Source organism: Delphinus delphis, chromosome 5, assembly GCF_949987515.2.
Source record: "Delphinus delphis chromosome 5, mDelDel1.2, whole genome shotgun sequence".
Classification (NCBI taxonomy): Eukaryota; Metazoa; Chordata; class Mammalia; order Artiodactyla; family Delphinidae; genus Delphinus; species Delphinus delphis.
This window is the reverse complement of record NC_082687.1, coordinates 87,379,891-87,407,469: the sequence shown is the minus strand read 5'-3', so window position 1 is coordinate 87,407,469 and position 27,579 is coordinate 87,379,891. Positions and strand designations below refer to the sequence as shown.

General features: G+C 45.4%; 1 protein-coding gene across 1 annotated transcript in view; it reads right to left on the bottom strand.

The window, feature by feature from the left end:
* Positions 1-27,579, bottom strand: part of SEL1L3 (SEL1L family member 3) — a 97,904-nt gene that overhangs the window by 34,299 nt on the left and 36,026 nt on the right. Inside the window, exons 8-13 of the mRNA XM_060012733.1 lie at positions 25,976-26,108; positions 24,334-24,474; positions 14,113-14,324; positions 12,246-12,425; positions 3,810-3,929; positions 1,532-1,672 (exon numbers count right to left, since the gene is read on the bottom strand). Coding sequence (XP_059868716.1) covers positions 1,532-1,672; positions 3,810-3,929; positions 12,246-12,425; positions 14,113-14,324; positions 24,334-24,474; positions 25,976-26,108 — 927 coding nt within the window. The remainder of the gene's footprint in view (positions 1-1,531; positions 1,673-3,809; positions 3,930-12,245; positions 12,426-14,112; positions 14,325-24,333; positions 24,475-25,975; positions 26,109-27,579) is intronic.

The following is a 27,579-nucleotide window of genomic DNA, read 5'->3' as shown; positions in this document are numbered from 1 at the left end:
TGTGCCTGTCTCAGTCTTCTGTCTTGCCCATGAGTATCTGAGACCCCTGAGGTCAGGGATGAGGTTCATGCAACCATATGTCCCTCCATCTAGCACAGAGTCTGGTATTTTGTCAGCCCAGAGTGGGTGTTTATTATATAAATATACGAATGCATTGGCATATAGCTAAGAGTCAAACCATTTCTATGTTGCTTTAACGACTACAAAGAAAAAGTCTGGGCTCTAAACTTGGAAACCGTAACAACCAATAGGTTTTAAGACTTGCAGGGCCAGAAAGGTAGCAAGAGTCATGGTTGTGAATCGGCGAGCGGCCACAGCTGTGGTTCTGGAGATGAGCCCAGCCACGTGCATCCACGTCCTTGTTTGAAGACACTCGCTCTTTGTGGGCAGCTGCCTCCTTTGGGTCTGGACATAGGGACCAAGGGTTTCCTTACTAGAGTCAACAGCTCTTCCAAGATGGGTGAATTGATGTCTCTGCATTCAGGGGTGAAGAGCATCCCAGTCCCAGGTCTGAAACACACCAGTTGTTCAACCTTGGGCAAGTTACAAACCCTTTCTGAGCCTCTGTCACCACACATATAAACAGCTATCATAATACACCGTGATAGGGCTTCCCTGGTGGAGCAGTGGTTGAGAGTCTGCCTGCCAATGCAGGGGACACGGGTTCGTGCCCCGGTCCGGGAGGATCCCACGTGCCGCGGAGCGGCTGGGCCCGTGAGCCATGGCTACTGAGCCTGCACGTCCGGAGCCTGTGCTCTGCAACGGGAGAGGCCACAGCGGTGAGAGGCCCGCGTACCATCAAAAAAAAAAAAAAAAAAAAAATAATACACCGTGATACCTACCTCGCAAAGTTGTCTCGAGGATTGAATGTGTTAATACATGTACATCAGGTAATAAGCACTGCATCAATCAATGTGAAATATTATTATTCCGTAAAGCATTTTACAGTTCTTGGAGCCCCTTCCTTAGGTTATTTCACTCCATCTGTGGTCATTACCAGTGTCTCATGAGATCGGATAAGTCCAAGGAGGCAGCTAATCGTTGCAGAGGAGAGATTTGAACTCCATCCTCTATCTCCTGGGCTAATGCTCTTCCCATCCGTCCCACTGCTCTCCTGTTGGCTTAAAACCAAGATCTTTGTATCGATCAATGGAACTGTTGGGATCCAGCCCAAACACGCACTTGGTCTTAGCTATAATTCAATGATAACTCTGCCTGATAGAGAACTTGCAGCACCTTTGGGGCTGCTGGCCGTGTACCAATCTGTAAAATATGGGTGCCTCCTCCAGAATGCCAGTTCTTGCAAAAGCAGAGAGAATCCAGGCGTCAAACCTAAGACAAATGATTAAAAACGAGACCAGGGAACTGCGTGTGACTTTGCCTTTTCAGCAAATACCCCTTTCCATCCAGACGGACAGAAGCATGTCCTAAGGTTCTTCAGTTACAGGCTCCCTGATTGCATGCCTACAGGAAACCACTTGGGAAGTCTATAGAAATTGTGCAATTGCAGCACAAATTGAGTGATTCTTACCTTAAATAACACGATGGCATAGTCGTATATTAACGCGGGGTCCTCAGTCTCCAGGGCGCCCTTGGCGTACCACTCAACAGCCGCTTCCGGGTTCTTGGCCACGCCTTGCTGGCCCCAGAACAGCATCTGGGCCAACCGTTGCTTCAAGACAATAGCAATTTAGAATAATGACTTTCCTGTGTTATGCTTAACAAACAAGACTTTAAAAGGGGGGGAGAAGGCAAACCTAGTTTAAAAGGTTTTTATATTGAGAAACAAGATTTAAGTAGACACATGTTATCTTCCTCCTGGGGACAAGAGCCCTGAAGATGAACTGGTGTAAATACAAGTCATTAACACAAGTTGGAAATTGTGCGTGTGTGTGTGGACAGGGTGTGTGTGTGTGTGGGGTGTGTGTGTGTGGTGTATGTGAGTGGTGTGTGTGTGTGTATGTGGGTGGGGTGGGGTGTGTGTGTGAGTGGGGTGTGTGTATGTGTGTGGGGTGTGTGTGTGTGTATGTGGGTGGGGTGTGTGTGTGGGGGTGGTGGTGGGGGTGTGTGGGGTGTGTATGTATGTGTGTGTGGGGTGTGTGTGTTTATGTGGGTGGGATGTGTGTGTGTATTGTGTGTGTGTATATGTGTGTGGGGTGTACGTGTGTGTGTGCGTGTATATGTAGGTGGTGTGTGTGTGTGTGTGTGTATGTGTGGGGGGTGTGTGTGTGTGTGTGTGTTTGTCTGTGAAGGACTCTATTGGGCCCAGGCCAGAGCTGATGGATCAACCACACTGTTTCCTCTCGTGAAATGCCCTCTCCTTGGGAGGTACTGTGCGTCCTCTTGGCCCAGTGACCAGCATGGAGGCCTGTGCACATCCATATCAGGGCATCTCCCTACAGCACTATCCCAGCATCTGTCTACATGGCTGGCTCCACCATTAGACTCAATCGAGGCTGGGGGTCTTTGGGGGTAGGGATCTCAAGACGTTATTTGTCTGCCCTTGTGCCCCCAGCTCCCACCCAGCAGAACTCAACAGAAACTCATAGAAGCAACGCAACAAAGATTTGCTGAATGAAGGAGGGAAGAAGGGTCTTTGTTAGGAATGTTCACGCAAGCTCTGGAGCACCCATGAAATCTGGCAGCCGCATTTCCTGAACTATGCACTGGAATTGCTTCTTGGACTAGAAAGACTGCAGGCTGGGACAGAGCCCAAGACAGAGCCACAGGCAACACTGTTATCATTCTGGTCCCTTGGGGGCCTTGATTTTCTTTCCTTCTTTCTACTTCTCCTCTCATCTCCTTCTCTTCCATCCTCCACCCCCCAAAAGAAAACCTCACAACTTCCAGGAGCGCATCTTCTGAGATGCTAGGAAGACCTCTAAGGAGGGGTGGGAGACCCGTTACTACAGGGTCTCTGAAGTGTTTGTTTGTCAATGCGTTCTTTGGTTTTCTTTCTCTTTCCCATCTCTGGTCTTCTGCCTGCTTAGCAGACCCAGAGCAGAGACTCTTCCTGACACTGTGCTCACTGGGAACACAAAGCAAAAGCTAAATCCATCCTTAGGGAAGGAGGTTTCCTTCCTCCAGTGCAATCAGCCTTAGCTGGCTCCCATAAGGACTTTTCTTCATAGTGAAATCAGGGCAAGAAGTAGATGGGGTGGAGGGGGGGGGGGGTCCTCCCAGCCCTCTGCCCTTTCTGGTACCTCTTACAGGTCTATCCAAAAGACAAAACATGTTCAAGAGACAAGGTCGATCCTTTTGGTCTTACACGCAACACAGATTTTCTATTATTCTCCTAGCTGATTTTGTGGCCTTCTTTTCGATGCCCACCTCATCTCTCCTGCACTCCAAGATGCTTCTTTTTCTTTCTATCTGATGCACTAAAATGTCTGATGGTAACTGATCATAAATATTGTGGCTCTCTCTCCTCTGGGTCTGGTTGGACTACATTTCCGGCTCACTCAGGTCAAGAGTGACCAGCTGACTTCCTTTGGCCGATGAAATGTGAGAAATGACGCGTGCCCCTTCTGAGCAGAAGCGATAAGACTCGGCCTGTGATGTGTCGTGGCGTCATCCTAAGTCAATGGCTTTGGAAGCATGTTTTGGTGAAGCCTCTGTTAGCTTGGGCTCCTAGGGGACTATAAGAGCAGAGCCCACGCCACCCCCATTGGACATGTAGTGAGAACAACAGAGAACAACAGTACACTGGTGTTGTGTTAAGCCACTAGGTTTGGGATACTTCATTATCGTGGTGTAACCTGGTCTGTCGTGGCTGAGAGACTTTCCAAAACTGTGGAACGCATTTTTACCTGAGCTGCCGCGTTGCCTCGAGTAGCTTCATGCTTCAGCCACATGAAGACGTCTCCGTCTTCTTTGGTTTGTACCTTGAGAATTTCATCATCTTTTAGTCGAATTGTCTCAACGTATGCCTAAAAGGGAAGGAAGGAAGAAAAGAAGGAGGAAAGGAAGGGAGGGAGGGAGGAAAGGTGGGGAGAAGAAGGGAGAATGAAAATATCCAGATGGTATGGGCATGCAAAAGACATGACATTATTCCTAACGCAGCAACTGCTCAAGTAAAAACTGTATGACTAATTGAAATATGAGGTGTGTCCACAGAGCCCTGAGATCAAACTCTTTTTTAAATGAACGGATCACACGTCCTATATCTAGATGGGTATTTTTGTTCCTATCAAAGTGTTTTCCTTGGGAGGACAAAATTTATTCCACTTCCTCTTCCATCGCTCAAGCTAGTTCGGAAGTCCACCTCTGCGCTGCTGATTGCAGAGCCAGAGTACACGGCATCCCAAAAAGTAAATCAATATTTTCTAAGTATAACCTTATTATTTTTTTATTCGAAAGCGTCATTATCCTGCATGACTCAACCCTTTTCATTTCGCAGGCTCAGCCTCCGATATCTTTCGGCTATTTCAAAATGAAATCTACACTGAAAAGAAGAGGGTATATTAACTCCGAGGATGTGAACAGGAACGTGCCAGAGGCTCTAAAGAGGAACCCAAGGGAAAGTCCACAAAACGCTTTGAATGTGCACACAGCCTCCCAGGTTATCTGCCTCCTTTGAAGAAAATAAGACTCATTTTTATGTCTAAATTGTGGCTGTTTATCCAAAAACTGGCCTTGTTGTTTGACAGTCTCCCCTTCTATATGATGAACGCTATCTAACGGTACCAGGAACGCCTGGGAAGGGCTTCAAGGCCACAAGCAGACGGTGAAAAAAATGGATCTGGATGAGTTGGGGAAGAAGACTTAGAGAACAAGGAACCAGGCCTGATTTCCCTTCTGACCCTTTCTGTTTGTCAGTGAAGAAAATGACTTAGATTCACAAGTACTAGCCTGTAGCCCATTCCTGAAAGGGTCACCCAGCTGCGGCCATGTGGAGCCAAAGGTCCCTCTCAGGGGCAATAGCGGGCAGGCTTGGGGACAGAGCTAGGAACCCAGTGGTATCAATTCCTGCTGGATGTCTAACCTTGAGACGCCTCCCAGCAAACAGCAACAATTGGAATAAGGATGCCCACCACCTTTGACTGAAACCAAGTATGTGCGGGGTGTTTAACAAATGTTTTTCTCACTTAATCCTCACAGCAGGGCTGTGGCCCAAATATCGGTGTCTTCAAATTATTTGTAAAGAAACTGAAGCTCAGAAGGTGAGACCATGAACTCAAGGTCACACTGTAGAGCTAGCCCTGGAAGCCAGGTTGGTCTGACTCCAAAGACAGGCTCTGATGGGCTCCCCCATGATGTCGCCCTCTAGCGGGAAGGCCCTGGAATCCTGGGCTGAAGCTCAGGCTGCTAGAACAATAGAATTCTCAGCTAGAAGTTTTTCGTTCACCTGGAGAGTTTGGGTGTTTTGATTTGGGGTTAATTTCCTTCTTTTCCTTATTTTGTTCCTTCCTCCTTAACTTTGTCATGGGACTTGAATGAAACACAGAACACATGAAGCCAGAGTTTCTATCCTGCAAGGATTTATACTCTTAGGTATTTCTGCTACTCTCTGGCCGTGGTAATATCATAATCACCAGCAAGAACTGTGTGCGGTGACCAATTGCTTGGCCCAGAATGACTCACTGAATCTTTGCAACCTTACAAGACAGTCACCATCAATATCCCCATTTCACAGATGTGGAAACTGAGGCCCAGAAAGGTTAAGTAACTTACCTACGTTCTTCAAACTTTGGAATCCAACCCAGGCTGGCTGGCTCTGGGGCCCATAGTCCTCACCTAGCTGAACCACCCTGTGAATGACTCATGCATCTGGGAGAAGCAGAGGGGGGCTGTTTCATTGTCTCCCCTTATACATAATGAACTCCATCTAACAGTGTCGTGAGAGGGGTCTTGGCAAAGGCCATGTCTGCAGGGGACCTGGGCAACCATGCATCACTCTGAAGAAGGAGCTCTTTTGTTTTTGTTTTTGTTTTTTCCCTGTACGCGGGCCTCTCACTACTGTGGCCTCTCCCGTTGTAGAGCACAGGCTCCGGATGCGCAGGCTCAGGGGCCATGGCTCACGGGCCCAGCCACTCCGCTGCACGTGGGATCTTCCCAGACCGGGGCGCAAACCCGTGTCCCCTGCATCGGCAGGCGGACTCTCAACCACTGCGCCACCAGGGAAGCCCATCTTTTGTCTTTTATATCACTGTCTCCTGATCTAGCCCCTTCCTGCTTCCCTGGGTGGCACCATTGAGCTTTGCAGTAGAGCAGGGCCATTAAGAGCACAACTTTTCACATCAGACCCAGTGGACATGAATTCTAACTCACCACTAACTACCTGTGGGCCTTGGGCCACTGACTTTATTTATTTGAGCCTTAGTTTCTATATCCATAAAAATGAAGCTTAGAGTGGTATCTGCTACATCAAAAGCACTTCACCTATTAGCCATTATTTTTTATAGTGTGAAGAGTTAGTAACATCCAGGTTCAAATCTAGGCTCCACTACTCATTTGCTGTGTGACTTTGGGCAAGTTCTTTGGCTTCCCTGAGTCTCAGTTGCCCCATCTGTATAATGGGAACAATACTTGTACTGACCTCATAGAGTTGCATGAGAGTTAAATGAGATTGTTTGTGAAGATCTTAGCAGAGCATCTGGCATATGGGAAGCCCTCAGGAATGGTAACTCGTCATTTTTTAGGTCTTTAGTTCATTCTATCATGTAAAGAGCTGATAGCAGTTTAGAATGTTAGCCCTCCTATTGGTATTTGCAGTTTTGTACAGCTCAAAGCCTTACATTGGGGGGATGAAGATCTATCTAAGAGAATTCGGTGCTTTTGAAGATGGAAGGGACAGATTTGAGGAGGGAGTGCTGGGGCTGGAAACATGAGAGCGTCCACATTGTGTGCTGAGGTCCACTCAACACACATCATATGATTAATTTATACATGCTATAAACTATGTGAGGTGCAGACAGTCATGGCAGTGTTTACAGGTGAAAAAGCTGTGCAGAGACAGACAAGTGAGTGGGATTATCCAAGATTTTATACCCGGTGAATGCAGACCTGGGACCTGAACCAGGCAAACTGGCCCTGGAGCCACACCACAGCTGCCTGCCACACCTGGGCCGGTGGTTGTGTCTTCACAGCTCTGGGGTCCCCTGAGTGGCATCCAGCATGTCAGAGCCACACATCCCAGGCCTTCCATGAAAGCCAACCATCTACAAAGACATCTGATGAAGGAACAACCCCTAAAAGGGAGCGGTGTTGGGTTGTTCATCATCAAACATTTTGAGACCAGGGAATGATGCGTCTCATGGGAAAGTGACCAATCCCAGAAGAAGCTTTGGTGTGGAGAAGGGACGGTGGGGACCACGGTGGGGGGCAGAGCTGGGGAGAAGCTGACAGGGACTCAGAGTCCCAGACTGACCAGTTCTGGAATCTTCTGTGCCTTCCCGGGGAGCTGGATTGTTTCTGTTGCTGTGTTGTAAAATCAACGTCTCTAGAATGAGCAGTTCATAGCCTATACGGTAGGGTTAAAACCGGCTGACCAGGTTAGAGGAGGTCCAATGTCCAGAGACTCTACAGTCCTCAGATGCCCCTGGACCCAGTGTCAGAGAAGGTATCACACTGTCCTACAGACACTGACTCTTCATACGCTTTACTTCCTTTCTCTCCGCTCAGCCTATAGGCTGCAAGGGCAGTGTTCACATCATATCAGCTGTCTGCAATCAATCACAGGAAAGGCAGGATGGAGCGCAGAGCAGGGAGGGAGTAGGGAGGGCGAAGGATGTGGTGGAATTTGGACGTGGAGAGAAAAGGCTGTCAGCAACCCCCCATTTTCTGGAGCGCCTGCATTCTCTGAAGTCGTGAACTACAACACTCCAGCCAGTGTTCCTGGGAACTCAGGAGCAGGGCAGTTTCAGAGCCTACACTTAAACCACTCCTTCCTTCAGGGCCTGTAGACACCACCATGAGGAACCTGCTTCTTAGGGTGTTTAAAATCAGCTATAGGGCTTCCCTGGTGGCGCAGTGGTTGAGAGTCCGCCTGCCAATGCAGGGGACATGGGTTCGTGCCCTGGTCCGGGAGGATCCCACATGCCGCGGAGCGGCTGGGCCCGTGAGCCATGGCCGCTGAGCCTACGCGTCCGGAGCCTGTCCTCAGCAATGGGAGAGACCACAGCAGTGAGAGGCCCGTGTACCGCAAAAAAAAAAAAAAAAAAATCAGCTACAATGTTTGGCTCCCAGTGCGGGGGTGTAAGTTTTCTTTGTTGAAATTTAACATTTTAGGGATTTTAAAGTAAGAATGGAGGAATATCAGGTGTAATGATGGAGAGACAGGGAAGCAAGTACCCAAGATTCCCCAAACGGGGTGCTCCTCATACAAAGGCGGTGCTGAATGCAAGAGGTGCAGAGTTGAAAGCACTGGTTGCATCAAAAAGCACCAGAGAATCAACGGGACGTGATCGCTTCGTGTTCATCACTGGATACACGGCCCTCTCGTGCTGTCCACCATCCCATCAGTAAACAGTGAGTGCCAACTACATGTCAAGCACAGGGCTGGGCACTGGGGTCACCGACGTGAACAGACAAGGTGCCTGTCTCGGGGAGCTCACGGTCTACTGGGAGAGCTGGCTCTGAGACCTGTTCACAGCACCCGTCCTAGAGCAATGGCGGGGATGTGCCCGGGTGCCATGGCGGCATAGCAAAGGGAAGATCCAAGCAGGTGGTGGTGTCTGAGCCCAGCATCCTAGTAGGAGTGGGGGGTCAGGAGGCAGGAAAAGCGGGGTGGGAGTGGAGAAAGCAAACCAGGCAGAGGAGATTGAGCAGGGCCAGGAATTGTGGACAGCATGGTGAGACCAAAAGCTTGGCATTGCCAGGGTGGGCAGGCCAAACATGGAATCGCTGAGAGCTGAGGTTGGGGAAGCAGAGAGAAACCAGATCAAGGAACATCTCCCATGCCAAGTGATGAGCTGGACTTAGTGCTTCCGGGTCAGTACTTCTCAACGCTGACTACACGTTACGCCCGTCTGAGGAGCTATTTAAATATACACATGCACATAGACATACATATGCCTATTACATGCCTGGACCCTCCCTCTGTCACTTCAATAAGACTGTGGGTGGAGCCTGTGCAGAGGTATTTTCTGAGTGCCCACGTGATTCTGATGTGCAGTCAGGTTGAGAACCTCCACTGCTGACAGCCGTCTTTAGCCTCCGTGGGAAGAAAATGGGAAGGGACAAGTCTGGCCACAGAAAGGCCAGTTAAGAGGTGAATTCATTTGCCAGGACTGCCGTAACAAAACACCACGGACTGCAGGGTTTAAACCATAGAAATTAATTTTCTCACACTTCTGGAGGCTGGAAGTCCAAGATCAAGACGCTGGCAGGTTTAGTTTCTTCTGAGGCCCCTCTCCTTAGCTTGTGTCCTCACGTGGCTGTCCCCCTGTTTCATCTACGTCCCAATCTCCTCTTCTTGTAAGAACACCAGTCATACTGGAGTAGGGCCACTAATGACCGCATTTAACTTAATCCTCTCTTCAAAGGTCCTAGCTCCAAATGCAGTGTCCCATTCTGAGGTACTGGGGGTGAGGGCTTCAACATATGAATGTAGGGGTCAATTCATTCCATAACTCAGAGTAGAACAGGAGGCTGTCAGAGTCACTCAGGGGAGAAATGATGGAGAGCTGCATGTAACGCTGTTGGGGATTAGAGCTGGTAGGATGATAGGCAGATCAAAGGTGACTCCCCCGTTGCTGGCATGGACAACGGTGCCATTGGTTGAGGTGTCTGTGGGGAATAGAGAGGAGGAGGTGGTGTGTTCCCTTTGTGGTATGTTACGATTGCAGATGGGGGTTTTAAGAAAGACCTCAGCCTGAGAATAAGATGTGCATGTCATCCGTATGTGGAGGGCAGTTGAAACCAGGGATGTTGATGAGACCCCCTGCCCTCTAGAAGGTGTAGACAGAGAAGGCTGAGGACCAAACCTTTCAGAAGAGCAAACTGAGATGCGAAGAGAATTAAAGGAATCCATTTGTGATTAAGCCACAAAAACAAACCAAAAATAAAAAAAACCCCTATCATCTTCTTTCTCTTGAACCTGAAGCAGAGTCCCCCTAAATCATAAAGAAGTGACATGAAGCAAGATTATGAATAAAGAAGATAAAGTTGATGGGAACCACGAGTTACATAAAAGAGAAAATGAAACAAGAATCAAGAAAGAAGTTACTGACGGATCCTTGGTTTTTTAATTAGGGGTCTGGCTTTCCACATCTCCTCATTTGTTATGTGCTGCTGGTGAATTAATAGATCTCTCAACAAAAGGACATTTCAATCAATGTATGACACCTGCTTAAATTCTCAAGAAACCATTAATTACACATTCTTAAGAAAATGAGCTATGACACAACTCTTCTAACTGTATAATTCCTATCTATGATTCTTGATCACACGACTTTCCAGCTGCAGGATGGATCTTCTCTATTCATCTTCTCTGGTTCTGACCAATTAAACATTTTCTTTCATAATCATAACACTTCATGGGCCAAATCTTCAAAAGAAAAGGCGCTTGTTAGCAACATACCATCTCCCCTTGCTAAGTTATGCTGAATTAGAATTCCTAAAAGTATAATATATACATACGGGGCTTTATGAACACATTCAGGCTTAGCAGAACAATGGCAATATTATTTTGTGGCTTGATTTTGTTTGAATGTGTTTTCAGAAGAATTCTTTAAAAAAAGCCTTTATCAATTAATAAATAAATTCCTGTCAAACTGAGGTCAGATTTTGCACACAGCCTATATATGCTGAGAGAATACAGATGACAATGCTAAGAGTGTGTAAGTTTATTCAGAAGAAATCATTATTTTCTAAAAGAATTAGAATGTCTACACAGACAGCCTTTGGGCATTTTATAGCTTGATTCGTGTTTAATGTTCACTGATAACATGTATCTTTGAGTCATTTATTTCATAACTGTACAGTGGCCACTGTAGATTTCTTTTCCAGAAACCATTCATTTCCAATGATCAAAGCACAAGTTTCCTCCACTGGGGGTTTCTGACTGCAATACAGGAGCAGCACAGGGAAGAGTGAACGGTCTGCTTCCCAGTTAGCTGCTCTGCCTAAAATTCCACAATCCTGCTATCCATCCAGACTCACCAAGCATAAGGGAGAAAATTAAGGGTTTATGGCCTAAACCAGGGCCAAATCTGACCATGCAGTAACCTCCTGTCTATGGTGGCACAAACCCAGGCACCCCATTGGTTTATATATTGTCTTCGGCAGAGTTGAGTTGTTGCAATAGTGACTGTGAAAGCAGAGCCTAAGATATTTACTGTCTGGTCTTTTGCAGAAAAACATCGCCACCTCCTGGTACAGACTACTTGCACTTAACTCAACTAACTCAACTGCTGTGACCATCAAAACATCTTAAAGCCATTCTGAAGAAAGAGATACAGAAAAATACATGCCAAGAAGCCAACCACGTCATAGTCTACTCCTGCTGGATGCAAATTACATCATCTAAAGGCAGCTTTTTTTTTATTCTTACGCTGTCACCTTTATACACCCTTTTATTCATGGTCCCCCAAACAAACCATCAGTTGGTCCAATGTAACACAGTGTTTTCTGGGCAGATGTGAACCACTGATTTCTTTGCCTAATGAGTCAATAAGACGTGGGAACCTGCAAAATTAGGGGCTGGAGTTAGTGCCCTTCTTCCAGTCCTTAATCCAGGATGGGGCAGGATCTTCAAACATCGCCTGCTGTCCATCACCTGTAAGCACTGAGGCTCATGTGATGGGCAGACGCTTCTCAAGGTGTCCATCAGCGGGAACGCAGCTAGGGATGGAGCGTCTTCGTTATGGAGACCTCGCTTGCTGGTGACATATTGAGGAGCCCTTGGCTTACTGCCCTCGCTTAATTTGACTAACATCTCCAGACCCCACCACTTTCACGTGGTTTTGGAACAAAGACAAAATGCCTATGTTTCTGGTACACATTTTTTTCAAAATCAAAATCTGTCCAGGGCCGTTATCTACCCTCCCCATACCGGTCCTCTCACTCATGAAAAGATTTCACGCTTTTCACGCATAGATGTAGGATGGTCCTTGCATTCAGCCTGAGAACACACTGAGGAAATATGAATTGGAGAATGCAAGAAAGCTTTCTCTCCATTGGATTATGCCTGTACTCTACAGGCCAGCGAATAAACCAGCCACAGGTGCAGACGCTTAATAAAACTGTTCAGGAAGCTCTAGTAAGCAGGGCCATAACCGTTTCCACCCACTTCTGCCTCATACCTGATCTCCTTGTAGCGTGTGCTGGTCAAGGGGTGTCTTGGTGGCAATGTTGCTGTAGTAGGCGTAGGACAACTCCCAGTCCAGGGGGTAGTGATCAATACCCTGGTAGTGTTTGTACCCAAGGTTCATCGAAGACAGCCTCTCACTGCCCTGGCCTCCAACCAAACTATACAACATGCCCTGTTAAGAAGAAATGGACAGTGTTCACAAGATTATAGAAAAGGGTCATAAAATCCTCAACATAGAAAGGTCATCTGGCCTCACCTCTACATATGAGCCTAGTCATTCCAGAAACCAGTTAACATGCCTTTTTTTTTTTTTTTTTGCAGTACACGGCCCTCTCGCTGTTGTGGTCTCTCCCGTTGCGGAGCACAGGCTCCGGACGCGCAGGCCCAGCGGCCATGGCTCATGGGCCCAGCCGCTCCGCAGCATGTGTGATCTTCCCGGACCAGGGCACGAACCTGTGTCCCCTGCATCGGCAGGCGGACTCTTAACCACTGTGCCACCAGGGAAGCCCCTAACATGCCTTTTTTAAAAACGTTAGAAAAGAAGACCCAAGAGCTTTCTAATGGCTATCTGTCCTTCTCAATGTCTAACAGCTGAAAATTCCTTTGTCCTTTTCTCAGTAAAGATTGGGAGTCCTCCCCTGACTTATCTCACAGCATCTCTTTGTGTATCTGACAACTGTTCTAAGGACCTTGGTCCACTTCAGCTATGTCACCTTCGGTCAGATGATCTGAATAGTGGGCCACGTCCCAACCTCACACTCCCAGAACGCTGGTGTTGGGAAGGGTCTTTAGAGATCGACTGGTCCAACCATCTCATTTCAGAGTTGAGGAAACAGAGGCTCAGCAAGTTGAAGTCATATGTCCTTGGTCAACCAGCTATTTTGTGCCAGAGACGGGGCTAGAATCTTCTACCCTCTTCCACCTCGGTGGGGACTGCCTCAGGGACTTGGGAAAGCATGCCCTCAACCATGAGCTTCTACAGCCAGAGACACACACAAAGAAGTCAAGTGAAAGGACCACAGCCACCTGGGAAGGTCTGAACAGTCTGAGTCTCTTCAGATCCAGGATGAACAATCCCATGAGCACAAACAAAACACTAAAAGTGACCAGGGACCATTTAGCAGCACTTCTAAAAATGCGATTCCAAATGTTAGGCAAGTTGCATGATAAATTTGGATTCAATACCACAAAACCGTCTAGTATGACATTTATTTTAATGACAGGAGGCTGGATGTGACAATACTTTGCTTAGAGGTCCAAATGATTTCACTTAGCTAAAACGTCGTACGGGATGCTGGACCCACAGCCAGGAGAGTTACAAGAATTGGGTAAGAGGCACCTGTTCTTGAATGACTGGGATTCTGGTAAGCCTTGCCCAAACTATTCCTTAGACAGTATACCAATCATATCCCCTGCTGTGTCTAGAAATGGATAAAGTTGCCCTTTTTCACTCACTGACGTCGGGAGATCCTGTAATTACCACAGCCTTAGGCTGTTTTTCTTGAGTGTAAAGTTTTTTGTTTGTTTGTTTGTTTGTTTTGCGGTACACGGGCTTCTCACGGTTGTGGCCTCTCCCATCGCGGAGCACAGGCTCCGGACGCGCAGGCTCAGCGGCCATGGCTCACGGGCCCAGCCGCTCCGCAGCATGTGGGATCTTCCCGGACTGGGGCACGAACCTGTGTCCCCTGCATCGGCAGGCGGACTCTCAACCACTGCGCCACCAGGGAAGCCCAGAGTGTAAAGTTTTTAAAGGACTCCAGGGAAAATGAACATGCCCAATTCCACCCGGGGCATGAGAGCCTTACTCTGCAAATATAAGGCAGGTAACTGATGTTCCTGGAGACTGTGAAATACTCTACCTGCAGCTGATCCCGAGGTACATTTAATCCAGTTTCATAAAAGACTGCGAGGTAGTAGGATGCTTTATGGTATCCACAGCAGCTGGCATCCATCAGAAAGGGGACGACAGAGCTAATTTGGTGAAGACCATCAACAATGGAAAGTCTCTTTACAGCCTTCTCGAATATCCGCCCACCAATTTCTAATACGGATTCACTTTGGTTCCTCAGCACTGTAAATAACACAATTCACAGAACACACAATTAACTACCATGGGGTCGACAGAATAAGTGGGAACAGCCAACTAAATCACCTGAGTTATTAATATGGTTGGTCCTGCAGTGACTTGATATATACCAGCTTCTGGGGAGGTAAATCAAACCCGTTGCGGGTGTCATTCTGTAAACAGCTTTTCCTTTGGCACTAAATGACAGCCTAGTATCCTGGAGGAAAGGATGTGCCTTCTATAGCTGAGAGAGCGCCTCAAGAGAGTAATTTACCCAGCGTAACTCACCACCAAGTCAGGACCACCATAACTGCCAGAGAGATTTTTTTTTTTTCCCTCTAAGACTCTGAAGGAGGGTGTGTTTTATCTCAGAAATAGTTCCTAGGTGCTGCTGTAAAAAGTTGAGCACAAGAACCTTTCTTATCATCTTTTGCTTCTGGTTTTCCTGGTGGGTTTCTAAATACAATAAAAAGAATGAGTCAACTTTTATTGAGGGCCTATAAAATGCCAAATACTGGGTTGAGTGTCTTATGCAAATTATGTCATGTAATCCAAACATAGTTTAAGAGGTAAGTACTATTATTGGCGTCCTCATTTTTCACATGAGGAGACTGAAGCCTGGAGAAGTCGACTAACTTGTCTGAAGTTACCAAAGCTGGCAAACGGCTGAGCCAAGCTTAGAATCCAGCTTGGTAGGTCACAAAAGCAAGATCCCTACTCACTCTGCTCCACCTACCTCCTGATTAACCGGCAGCCAGTTGTCTTAATAGGTACCTTGCCACCATGGGTAGAGACCTCTTTTACGCAACTGCCTTAAGCTATGATACTTCCTTTTACCTAATTCTCCCATAAATTGTTAAACTCTTAAGTCCAAATGGGCAAGTTATATGGTCCTATAATCTGTTACAGTCTTTTAAAGTCCGTCTACATTATTCATCTCTCGTTTTATTAATTCAGCCAATGAACGTTTACAATTCTATTCTGTGCATCTACTAGGTCTACGTTACAAACAGCTATATAGGATTGCATAGGTACAATTTCCATTTAAAAGATGTGGTCCATTTATTTAAAACTAAAATTTTCTCCCCCCTAAGAATTATGCTCAACATTTTTCTTTGATTTTCTTCATTCCATCCCAAATTAAAATGTTACTAACAACTTCCAGGAGGCAACAAGAGACTCACTCTATCAGCGCTCCATCAAGGAATGAACAGAGATGAGTTTCCAATGCGGGAAAACTCTCAGTGAGAGGATTTGAGATTGAATTTAAGGGCAGTTCCTCAGCAGAGGTTGATGCCTCTTCCGAGGCATCAACACAGAAGCCAGTGGGATCCACGGATGAAATTGTGAAACCCAGACCATTGGTTATGAGCTAACGCCTATCCCTTTGGGCACACAGGCAGGCTGGCTGCCCCTGGTAGGGGGGCACATGCCTTCACTTGCTGAGCTGTGGCAAAGGAGCCCACCTACCCCCTCACCCAGAGCTAAGGCAGTCCCATCTCCTGGCTCCTGGAAGCCCACACCTCCGCCCTCTCCAGGCTTCTGAGAGGCAGCAGCTTGGATCTGCTGTTACTTACTCTCCATCCCAAGAGGTAGGTGCTAAAAACAACACCTTAACTAAACACATGGAGTTTGCTCCTCTGTTTTGTTTTTAAGCCCTAAAGATATACCTGCTTGTTGTAAAACAAACAAACAAACAAACAAATAATATAGATTTGTATAAAACAAAAACAGAAGTCCTCTCTCTCCCAAACCTTCTTTAATAGTGAAGATAAACTGTTGAAAGCTTGGTGTATATACTTCCAGACTTTTCCTTGGCATAGACAATAATTCATTACACCTCTATCTGCCTATATACATATACATTTTCTTTCCAAAAAGCCGCTATAGGTTTGGACTCTCAACTTTTTTTCCCTTATGAGTGTAATTTTTTATCAAACTATATTTGATTTACAATATTGTGTTAGTTTCAGGTGTAGAGCAAAATGACTCATATATACATATTCTTTTTCAGATTCTTTTCCTTTATAGGTTATTACAAGATATTGAGTATAGTTCCCTATGCTAGACAGTAAATCGTTGTTGTTTGTCAACTTTCTTTTTTAAATTAACCACATACCACGAATACCTGTCCGCAGCAGTCAGAAGCTCATTCTTCCTAAAGTTTCAATAGCATTGCATTCTATAGCAGTGCCGTTCTTCCAACCGGTTCTCTATTTTTAGACTTGGGTTGCTTCCACTGCTTTTGCTATAACCAGCAACACAGCAATGAACATCCTCGAGCACTTCCCTCTGCTCATCTGTTGGGATGTATCTGAATAATCACCCTCTTTTCCACCAGGAGGCCGGGGATCTCCTTTTGGATTCTCCCTTTGCATAGCTGAGAGAAAAATTCCATCCTACCCAACCATGAGACAGGATAAGAACCTTCTCCGCTAGATTTGATGTGTACTGCAGTACTCAGACGGAGTCGCAAAGTAAATCCTACTCCTACTTATTCATATATTTACTTTTAAATACATACTCATCTCCGATACCCCTCTGTGCACACTCTGAGCAAAGCAACATTAACAATTTGTTAACGATTCATTCCAGCATTACCTGCTCTGCCACATTCATCTTGCTGTGCAGTAGAAGCTAACACAACATTGTAAAGCAACTACACTACAATAAAAAATAATTTTAAAAAAAGAGCCATTTCACACAAAAAATAAAATAAAATAGGCATTAAAAATATCTAATATGATGAGTTTTGCCTGAGTACCCACAGACATGGGTTTTGGGGGCTCAGAGGAGAAAAGAGCCTCCAAGCCAAATGGAGGTCCAAATGAAACACTTGCCCTGCTGACCTCTGGCACAGAATCCCAGCAATCATTACTGTGATCGCCCAGGTAGGAGGGCGATCCTTTACAAAGTTCAAATCCTTAGCAAACACACAAAAACACTTTGCAGACTGAAACAGAGGCAGGTTGAAAAACCTTCATTATTTCTTTTACCTATTAAAATTCTTAACTCCCCCCAGACATTACCAATCAGTATTTTCTCTGCAAGAGAATCTAGACAATTTTCTGCACTAGTGAGTATAATAATAAAATAATAATGCTTCTAAAGGAAAACCACTCGTTTTGCACATTCTTTAAAGTCTGAATTCCAAATGTGGAACAACATCAAAGCTCTGATGTCACTGGTGGTATTGTAAAACTGGCGATTTAAAAATCCATTTAATGAAACTGTTAATTTCACCCAACTGGTTTAGCATATGCATTTTTTCTAGTAGATCTATAACTAAAAAACATGCCTTATTTATGGAGATTAATGGAGTAATGAAAAACCAAACAAACAAAATAGAAGTAGGAGTCATTTTCCCATTTTTCTTTCTTCCTACACCAGAAGCTAAGGAAACAAAGGCACCACCACCATTAACTCTTAATCTCCCCGAGTAGCACAGCGTTGTTTATTTTGCTCTTTTTTCCTTTTTCCAGCAATACCACAAGGTCACCATTTGTGCGCTCATCATTGGTTTCTGTTTGTTTGTTTTGTTTTTTTTAATTTTTGGCTGCATTGGGTTTTCGTTGCTGAGAGCGGGCTTTCTCTAGTTGTGGCGAGCGGTGGCTACTCTTCGCTGTGGTGTGCGAGCTTCTCATTGTGGTGGCTTCTTTTGTTGTGGAGCACGGGCTCTAGGCGCACAGGCTTCAGTAGTTGTGGCACGCAGGCTCAGTAGTTGTGGTGCACAGGCTTAGTTGCTCCACCGCATGTGGGATCTTCCCGGACCAGGGCTCGAACCCGTGTGCCCTGCATTGGCAGGCAGATTCTTAACCACTGCGCCACCAGGGAAGCCCACACTCATCATTAAAAGAGGCAAAAAGCAGAAAATGAGAAGGTAGTCACCTACTGAAGGAACCAGAGCTGCCTCTGATGGAGAATTTGGGAGAAGAAAGGCAGACTTATTCCTTATGAGGGGAATGAGACAACAACAGGAAAGTTATTTTTAGTTTCAAGCTTCCAAAAGGTGTAATGCATCCAGGGAAGAAGTTTGAAAAGGGAAAAAAATGTGAAAGGAGAAAATATCATTTACCCAGAAAAGGAAAGATCTTCACCAAGTTTACTGATTTAAAAAAACATAGCACATCCTTCATTTGCATTCTCATTTGATGAGCTCCACTGGGTTCCCGAGACTCAAAGAAGTGGCTTATTTCTCTCTCAAAAGTAAACTACTTGTACTTTTCTGTCCTGTGCACATTGTCTGGTTTTATATATGTAACTTCTCTCCCTCCCTCCCCCTCGCCCCCTCCCTCCTTCCCTCTCCCTCTTTCTCTCTCTCCGTGGATTTTTTTTAAAAACTATAAAGATGCTTTCTTGAATTAAAAAAGATAAGATAAAGGTCCTTTAATGAACAACAGTGGGCATAGCTCTTAAAGGACACAGGATCCTGGCGTTACTAAATAACCCCACTGTGTTTCTACCATTTCCATGCTCTGCGTTTTAGTCTCCAAATAAACATGGCAATTGTTGGCAAAAATAAGAAGAGTTAGAAATGTGGTATAGACACACAATGGAATATTATTCAACCTTAAAGAGGAAGGAGATTCTGACAGATGCTATAACATGGATGAACCTTGAAGACCTTACACTAAGTGAGATAAGCCAGTCGTGCAAAGACAAATACTGTATGATTGCACTCATATCAGGTATCTAGAAGAGTCAAGTTCATAGACACAGAAAGTAGAATGGTGGTCACTAGGGACTGGGGGTGGGGGCAGGGTGGGGAGTTGTGGTTTAATGAGTACAGAGTTTCAGTTTTGCAAGATAAGAAAGTTCTAGAATCTGTTGTGCAACAATGTGAACGTACTTAATACTACTGAAGGGTACACCTAAAAATGGTGATGATGGAGAATTTTAAATTATATGCATTTTACCACAAATTTTTTTTAAAATTACAGTCCTTAAAGAGGGAGGGTGTAAATATCTGGGGATTCTCTATTGCAGTAGAAAAATAGAGCTCAATCTTTTGGGAACAACTAGAAGGTGGTGACCACTCCTGAACTCACTGGGCAGAATGCAGAGGACACTCCTACTGGTTGTAAGCTTCCGACTCTGCACTCCCTGCACCGTTCTCATGGCTCCTTTGAAGTACATCGTTGGCTCAGAGGGAGAGCAGATGATCCATCTAAAATCACACAGTGTCAGGGGAAAACGCTGCCGTCTGAAGCGTGCACGTGCAGCAGCCTGGCAGTAGAGTTGGCTGTACATGTGAGGAGAGGCTGCCAAGAAAGGGGTGAGTCTGTCGCAAAGAACCAGAAATTACAGGCCATTGTCTCATGCTGTCATATATATATTTTTTAATGCCAGGAAAAAAATAATTCCACCAATTAATTCCCTTTGTGGGAGCTATGGGAGCTGACGTTTTTCTTTGCATTTAACCTAAGTCACTCTCATTCAAAACATGGCCCCATCTTTGTCCTATCCTGGGCCACTTGGTCAACACTTGTCTAGTGAATGAATGAATGGAAGGTTGTGATACGTGTGACTTAAGTTACTCACACGGTTTCATTCCTTATCTCTGTTACTGCACCTACTCGGTTCCTACAGCAAGAATTCTAAGCAGCCAACATCTGATCCTTGAGTCTGTTCTTGTAGCTTATCTCAGATACAAGAAATGTAACATGATGAGGATGTTCTAGTAAAGTCTACTGGTCAACAGGACCAAACAGCTCAGGCCAGCAGCAGAAAACATGATGCAAACATAGTTCCTATTGACTAGAGTTGTCCAAAGCACTCCAAAGCCAGCTAGACACTCACAGCAGGATAAACTTGGATCAAAAGTTATGTGAGGAACCAGGAATAGATATATAGTCACACCAGTCTGACTACTCTTCTTTTTATAGGAGACCAGAGTAAAGATATGTAAATAATGTAATTTTTTTTTGTCCCTCAATTTACAAAATCAAATTTTCTGCACTTCTCTCAGGATTGTTAGAAACTGGGCCCAATGTCTGACACCAATCTCTCTCCAGGGTTAACCACAGAGATTATCTAGTTAACTATGATGGCCCCAAGCAAGGGCAGTGTGCCAGGTAGAGATGAATTTTAATGGGTATAAGCCCTACCCCTGCAGGAGGCCCCCAGTCCCTATGGATGGGACAACGTGAACTAGAAAAATAGGGGGTGAAGGTAGAATGGGAGCCTGAGGTTGGTACTGGAGATTTGCCTACCCTCCCTCCCCACCTGCTTCTGGGCCCCAGGAAATGGCAGGGAGAGGCGGAATGCAGGTGGCTACATGCCCAGGGAGATAGAGGCCCCTCCGGGTATGCTCCCTGGCGCTGATCTAAGCCGACTTGGCACCAGAAGGACCTGACCGGCTGCTTGGGCACCAGCAGTGGGCCCTAAAGTGGCAAATCCGGCTCTGTGCCCCCTCTCCCCCCAGGCATGGGCCCCGGAAGCCTGACCAAGGGCAGCTGGACGCGTGTCTGTGCTGCAGTGTGACGACTCCCCAGCACTGCGGCCCATCAAGCGTCAAGGTTTGGGGGCTCATGATCTGGGTTAATTAGCTCCCTTTCTAGGCCTCCACAGATAATAAAATCATTCTGCATTCTTTAAAAGAAACTTCTGAGCAGTAAAAATAACACACAAACATTCTTTATTGAGAGTATTTGCTTGAAAAAGAATGTTTTGTGAAAATGATTCACTCCTTTTCCTAATCAGTAAAACTATATTTGAATATATCTGAAATCTCATAAAGCCAGTTTTGGGGTGACGTGGTCTTCGCCCGTTTAGCCTACACTTTCCAACATGCGTCGCCCTCTTCTGTTCACCTGTCTCAGGGGGCAGTTCCACCACCTCCCAGAAGACCCACGAAAACCCAGCAATTGTCTCTTGCCTGGTAGTAATAGTGTAACACTTACACAGCAGTGGTTCTCCACTGGGGGCGATTTGACCTCCCTGGCGACACTTGGGAATATCTGGAGACAATTTTTTTTTTTTTTTTTTGCGGTTCGTGGGCCTCTCACTGTTGTGGCCGCTCCCGTTGCGGAGCACAGGCTCCGGACGCGCAAGGCTCAGTGGCCATGGCTCACGGGCCCAGCCACTCTGCAGCATGTGGGATCTTCCTGGACCGGGGCACGAACCCATGTCCCCTGCATCGGCAGGCGGACTCTCAACCACTGCACCACCAGGGAAGCCCTGGAGACATTTTTAGTTGTCACCCTTGGGTGGAGGTTTATGGGAGGGGAGAGAGTGCTGCTGGTATCTAGTTGGTAGAGAGCAGAAATGCAGCTAAACATCCTACAATACACAGGACAGATCCTTCACAACAACGAATTATCCAAAATGTCAGTAGTGCCAAGATTGAGAAATGCTGTTTACATAGAGTTTACTAAGTGCCCATACTCTTCTAAGTGTCAATTCCTTAACCCAACACTACAAGAGAGGGACTACTGTCATCCCCGTTTTGCAGATGAGGAAACTGAGGCTCAGTGAAATGAAGTGGCTTGCCCAAGATCACACAGCTAGTAAGTGCTAAGTTAATATCAGAATCAGGTCACTTGGCTGCAGAGGCTATGCTGACACCTGACTCCACATGGCCTCCCTCTCCCGGATCCAGGCAGTGATGAAGTCCCTCAGAGCCAACCCCTTATATCCTTTGGCTCCATCTACATCACTCTGTCCCATTCAGGCCTCCATCCTCTCCTCCCTGGGCCATGCAGTGGCCCCCCTGCTTCCAGCTCCACAGCACTCTAGTCTACCTCCCTCAGTCTCCCACTGCTGACAAGAGTGACCTCAAAAACCCAGATCTGATCACGCCTCTAGCCCCTGCTTGAAACCCTTCAACAGGTCCCTGTCACCTACAAGGTAAAGCTCAAACTTGTCAGGATGGAGTCTGAGCTCTAGTAAGGAGCCCTCTCATGTTGTTGGTGGGAATGTAAATTGGTGCAGCCACTATGAGAACAGTATGGAGGGTCCTTAAAAACTAAAAATAGAACTACCATATGGTCCTGCAACCCCACTCCTGGACATATATCTGGAGCAAACCATAATTCAGAAAGATACATGCACACCAATGTTCACTGCAGCACTACTTACAATAGCCAAGACATGGAAGCAACCTAAATGTCCATCGACAGATGAATGGATAAAGAAGATGTGGTATCTATACACGCTGGAATACTACTCAGCCATAAAAAGAGAACAAAATAATGCCGATTGCAGCAACATGGATGGACCTAGAGATTATCATACTAAGTGAAGTAAGCCAGACAGAGAAAGACAAATATATGGTATCGCTTATATGTGGAATCTTAAAAAAAAGATACAAATGAACTTATTTACAAAACAGAAATAGACCCACAGACATAGAAAATAAACCTAGGGTTACCAAAGGGGAAAGGAAGGGGGTGGGATAAATTAGGAGTTTGGGATTAACATATACACACTACTGTAAGTAAAATAGATAACCAACAAGGACCTACTATATAGCACAGGGAACTGTATTCAATATCTTATAATGAACTATAACAGAAAAGAATCTGAAAAAATATATATATATATATAACTGAATCACTGTGCTGTATACCTGAAACTAACACAACATTGTAGATCAATTTTACTTCAATAAACAAATAATTTAAAAAAAAGAATAATCACTCTCCAGGCCTTCTCCAGCTTCCCAAATTCCTTGCACGTCATTAAAAATGACATGCTGTTCACATCTCTCTGCCTCTACTCTGCCTGCAATACCTACTCCCACCTTGCTTATCTGGCAAACATCAATTGACCCTTCAAGAATCAATCCCAGTGTCACCTCCTCCAGGAAGCCTTCCTGGAGCCCCCTAGACTTCCAAGTAGAACTGACCACTCCCTTCTTTGTGCCTTTGCCAGTTACTCCCATAGCTTTTATTTTTAAAAATGCATTACCATTTTTCTTTGCTTTCAAGTCGGTCCCTCAAGGGCAGAGACCTTGTACTATTTTACTTACCTCTGAAGTCCAGCCAAGTAACTGAGCAGTCACTCAGCAAATATCAAATGAACCAAAGATGAAATATCTTGTATGGTTTGAATTCTTTCAAGATGGGGTGAGGGTGAATCACTATCTGCAAAGAGAGTCTATTCCACTGGACACTGCCATTTTTAGGAAGTTCTTATATGCAGCAGCAGTCAGTTTCTGCATTGCCTTGGTCCAAGTGTTTGGTCATATGCCCAGGAATACCGTGGGCTGCTGCTGACCGTTGAGATAGTTCTCATTACCCTCCTTCTCATTCCCTTCCCCAGGCTGATCACCTCCAGCTTCTCTTCTCTTCCTAACAGACACTGTTTCAAGATTCCTTGTAGTCTTACAGTATGTACTTAATTACTATGCAAACCTAAATCACAATGGACTTAAGCTGGACACATTTGCAAAATATACACAGATTCCTGAGACGCTGCTTAAAATGTACTTCAAATCAAAGGTCTCAAGTTCAAGGGCCTGAGGGCCCGGGGAAGGTAAGATCCATGACTGAAGTTGGCAGGAGGTGCTCAACCAGAGGCAGGAAGGGTTGTGGATGGACAGAGCCTGCCTGTCCCAACCACACACCTCTGGGATTGCTGCCACTCAGGAACGGAGGCCCGGCGTCGCCAGATCTTTGGATCTTCTGAGAAACGCTAGAAATTTGCATTTTCATAGAAGTTTTTAGATCCCTGTAACTAATTTTTTTTAAAATTGAAAACAGTGTGTATGCCAAAGTAGCCACATTTGGGGGCCAGCTCTGGCTGTCAGCTGCCTGTTTGTGGCCTCGGTTTTAAATAAAGAATTGCTCAAGTGATTCCTAAATTTAAGTTTTTGTATTTAGGGTTGAAAAGGTGCACAGATACATTGAGTGGTGGACACATTAAGGGCAGAATTTAAATTTGAAATTAAGCTAGAACACTAGGGTTAAAAATAACTTCAAGGCATAAATCACTAAAGAGGGTGAGGGAAAGCAGAAAAACAGGGACCCTCCTAACCAGCGTCCAAAGGCGAGCGAGGCACAGACTCAATTACCTGTCACCAAACCCATCTCCAGCAAGGTCTGGAACAAGCTTCGGTGCTTGGCTTTCAGCTCCTTCTCCCAGAGGAGGGCTCTGCATGTCGAGGGCCGCCCGTACCTGAGCTTCAGGTCCAGGTAGGAATTCCGGAGGTCGCCTACAGGAAAGGGAAGCACAGGATACCATTAGAGGGAAGCCTTGCCTCTCTAACTCCCTTCCTCTATGGGGAACTAGAAATAAGAGGTCAGACTTAGCATTACTGGGTGTTGGTTTGGGTGCACCAGGGATTTGAAATTGGCTACGATGCCTCTGCCTCGAGGTCACAGATTCAAAGCCAAGTCCAAGGGAAATGTGCCAAAGTTGCTGATGGCTGTTGAATAATTCTACAGAATGAGCAGATGGCCTCGGACTGGTCCCCAGGAAGGCAATATCTAGGCCATTTTGTTGGCAGTGTGAGTCAACAAAGCACAGGGACCCCCCAGGGAGGAAAGGCAGTAGAAGATGTTAGGAGAATCTTCCCAATGCCACCAAACAGATCAGCATGTAAGACCGGCCTTCTGACTCTGGGTATCTCTCCTGAAATTACATCAGCTATCAAAATCAGTTTCTTTCTTGTTTGGGATATTACTATTCCTATATATCTTCCCCTCTTCTGACTGCATCATATTTTCTGGATGATTCAGCGGTGAGAGCAGCAGCTGGGAGACTAGTATAGCCTATTCTTAAATTAAATTGCAGAAGTGCTGCCTTTCTACACTTACCTATCACCATCTCTAATCACTTCCTGTGACCATTTTATGTGAACCCTATCAGAATGGGGTATGTTCAACATGTATCCATTCCTCCATGGTCTGAAATGGGAAGCTCGGCTCTGGAGATGTTGAGATTATTTAGGCAGGACTGAAATACTCAATTTACTTTTGCTGATGGCAAAGGCCCCACAGGAATTTCTCTTCCAGAAAGAACATATGTGACTAACTCTAGTGCCACCATATCATGCAAGAAGATCTATAGCCAGAGAAATTTATAAGTGCTGGAACATTGGAAGACAAGACGGGATGAGTTTTATAACAGATACAAACTCCGTATGAAAGAAAGGATGTCTGCAAATACGGGCAGGCACGGAAGCAGTCTATTTGAAATTCATTCCTTCTGTTGAAAAGTTACCAATGTCTCCCAGAATGAGTCAATTTCAAAGATTTAAAAACTAAAACCCAGCCCCAAACAACAAAGCCATTGTTCAACATTTCTGAAGGCTTATATTCAGATATTAATGGTCCAAGACAAAAGTGCACCGATGGGGAAACATTTCTAATGATTAATTTATTTTCCAATTCATTTTTATTTTCTTAGACTGGCCTAAGATCCCATTATGGATGGGAATAATGCAATTTGAGGCTCAAAACACTCTCATTTATATTCTTAAACTAAATTACAGCTAGTTGAAGCCACCAGGCAGGTTTGGGTTCTTGCTGGCTGTTGGTCTTGGTGGGATCTAGGTGGAAGGCACAGTATCATTTGCATCCATCTGGGGAGGTCATACTTGCCCCCATTGGTCAAGTCACATATGTTCTATTTCAACCCCCTTATGAAAGAAGCCAAGTGTGTTGCTACAAATGCCTGGAGCTAAAAATCGCTCTCCTGAAGTCAATACTTACATGCTTCTTGTCTCCTGTCCCCCTGCTGTACTGTGGATGTGTACACAGATACTATTTCTTGAACCTCTGCACACCTTTCATAATATAACTTGATATGTTCAGCAAGTTGCTTCTCAAGTAGGGGATTGAATATCTACAAGAAGGCAAGAAAACAGAATGAACAACAATTGTTATCAAACACCCATGGGTACCCATGAGGCTACGTTCAGGTGGATTTCCTTCTCCCATTGATAGCACCAGGTGGCTTGTTTGTACACAGATCATCTGCTTTGGATTCTCAAAGGAAGGGTGTTACTAGTAATTCAAGGACACGCCAGCTCTGACTGCTTCCCTCTAGCTTCTTTTCGTGGCATCTTCTCCTCTGCAGAGCTTCTTAAGTGTTAGGATTTCCCAGAGACCAGGCCTTCATCCTCTTCCCTTCCCCGCCGCTATGTGCTATCCCCAGAAAATGACATTCATCTCCCATGAGTTCCCAAAGGACCTCAAGTCTACCAGTACTGCACCTGCTGCCTGGAAGCCTCCTCTCCTTGTCTTCTGTTTAGAAGGTTCCTACTCAACCTCCAAGAGCCAGATCTAAGGTCATCCCTTCAGGGCAGCCTCCCTCACAGCCTACCCCACCCTCATACATGTACCGATGCAGAGGACCGCACCTCGGCACTGCCAAACACAGTGCTCACACCTTTATTAAAGCATGTACCCCATTCTTTCATGACTTATCTGTTTAAGACCCAGGCAAGGAGCTCCTCAAGGTCAGAGACCTTATCTCAACTCAGTGGTTTTCAAAATACGGGTTATGACCCATTGGAGGGTTGTGAAATTAGTTCAGTGGTTTGTAACCAGCAGTGATTTTGTTTTTTATAGAGCAGAACACAAAATACCAGAGTACACTGAACATAGCAAGAATCTGTACCGTTAGTAAAATTCTTATTTCAGCTTTGTGTTTTATATATATATATATATATATATATATATATATATATATATATATATATATATATGTATATATTATGTGTGTATGTATGTATATGTGCATTATATATGCTTACGTATGTACTGCTCATGCTATTAAATAGAGTTCTTATTGTGGACCACCTTCAAAAAAAGTTTGAAAGCCACCACCTTAATTCATCTTGGATGCCTCAGCATCTTGCACAGAGCCTGGCACATAGTAGGTAGTTAATAAGTATTGGCTGCACATAGTAGGTGCTTAATAAGTATTGGCTGCACGTATGAATAAAAGAATTTCATTTTTTTCCTCTTATACAGGTATCTCAACAGGGGCTCTAAGATGACCTACGGGTGATAAGGTGCCCCATTTTTCCGAATTGACTTTGCCTAGTGACTCCTGCTTTTCCCAGAACAAATCCCACAAGGTCACAGGAATGAAAGAACGTTCCTTTTTTAGGTATCCGGTGATCTCCTTACCAAGGCACAAAAAGCAACCAGGGTGAAGCTTCCCTCATGGGGCAGCCCCCCTCTAATAGCCGCCAGCCCTGCTGGAGCTGGCCTGGAGACTCTGACAATTCCATTCCATTTGTGGGTGGGTTTTGGACTTGAGAATTCAGTGCTGACTACAGAGCCCTCTATGATCTCCACCACCGCAG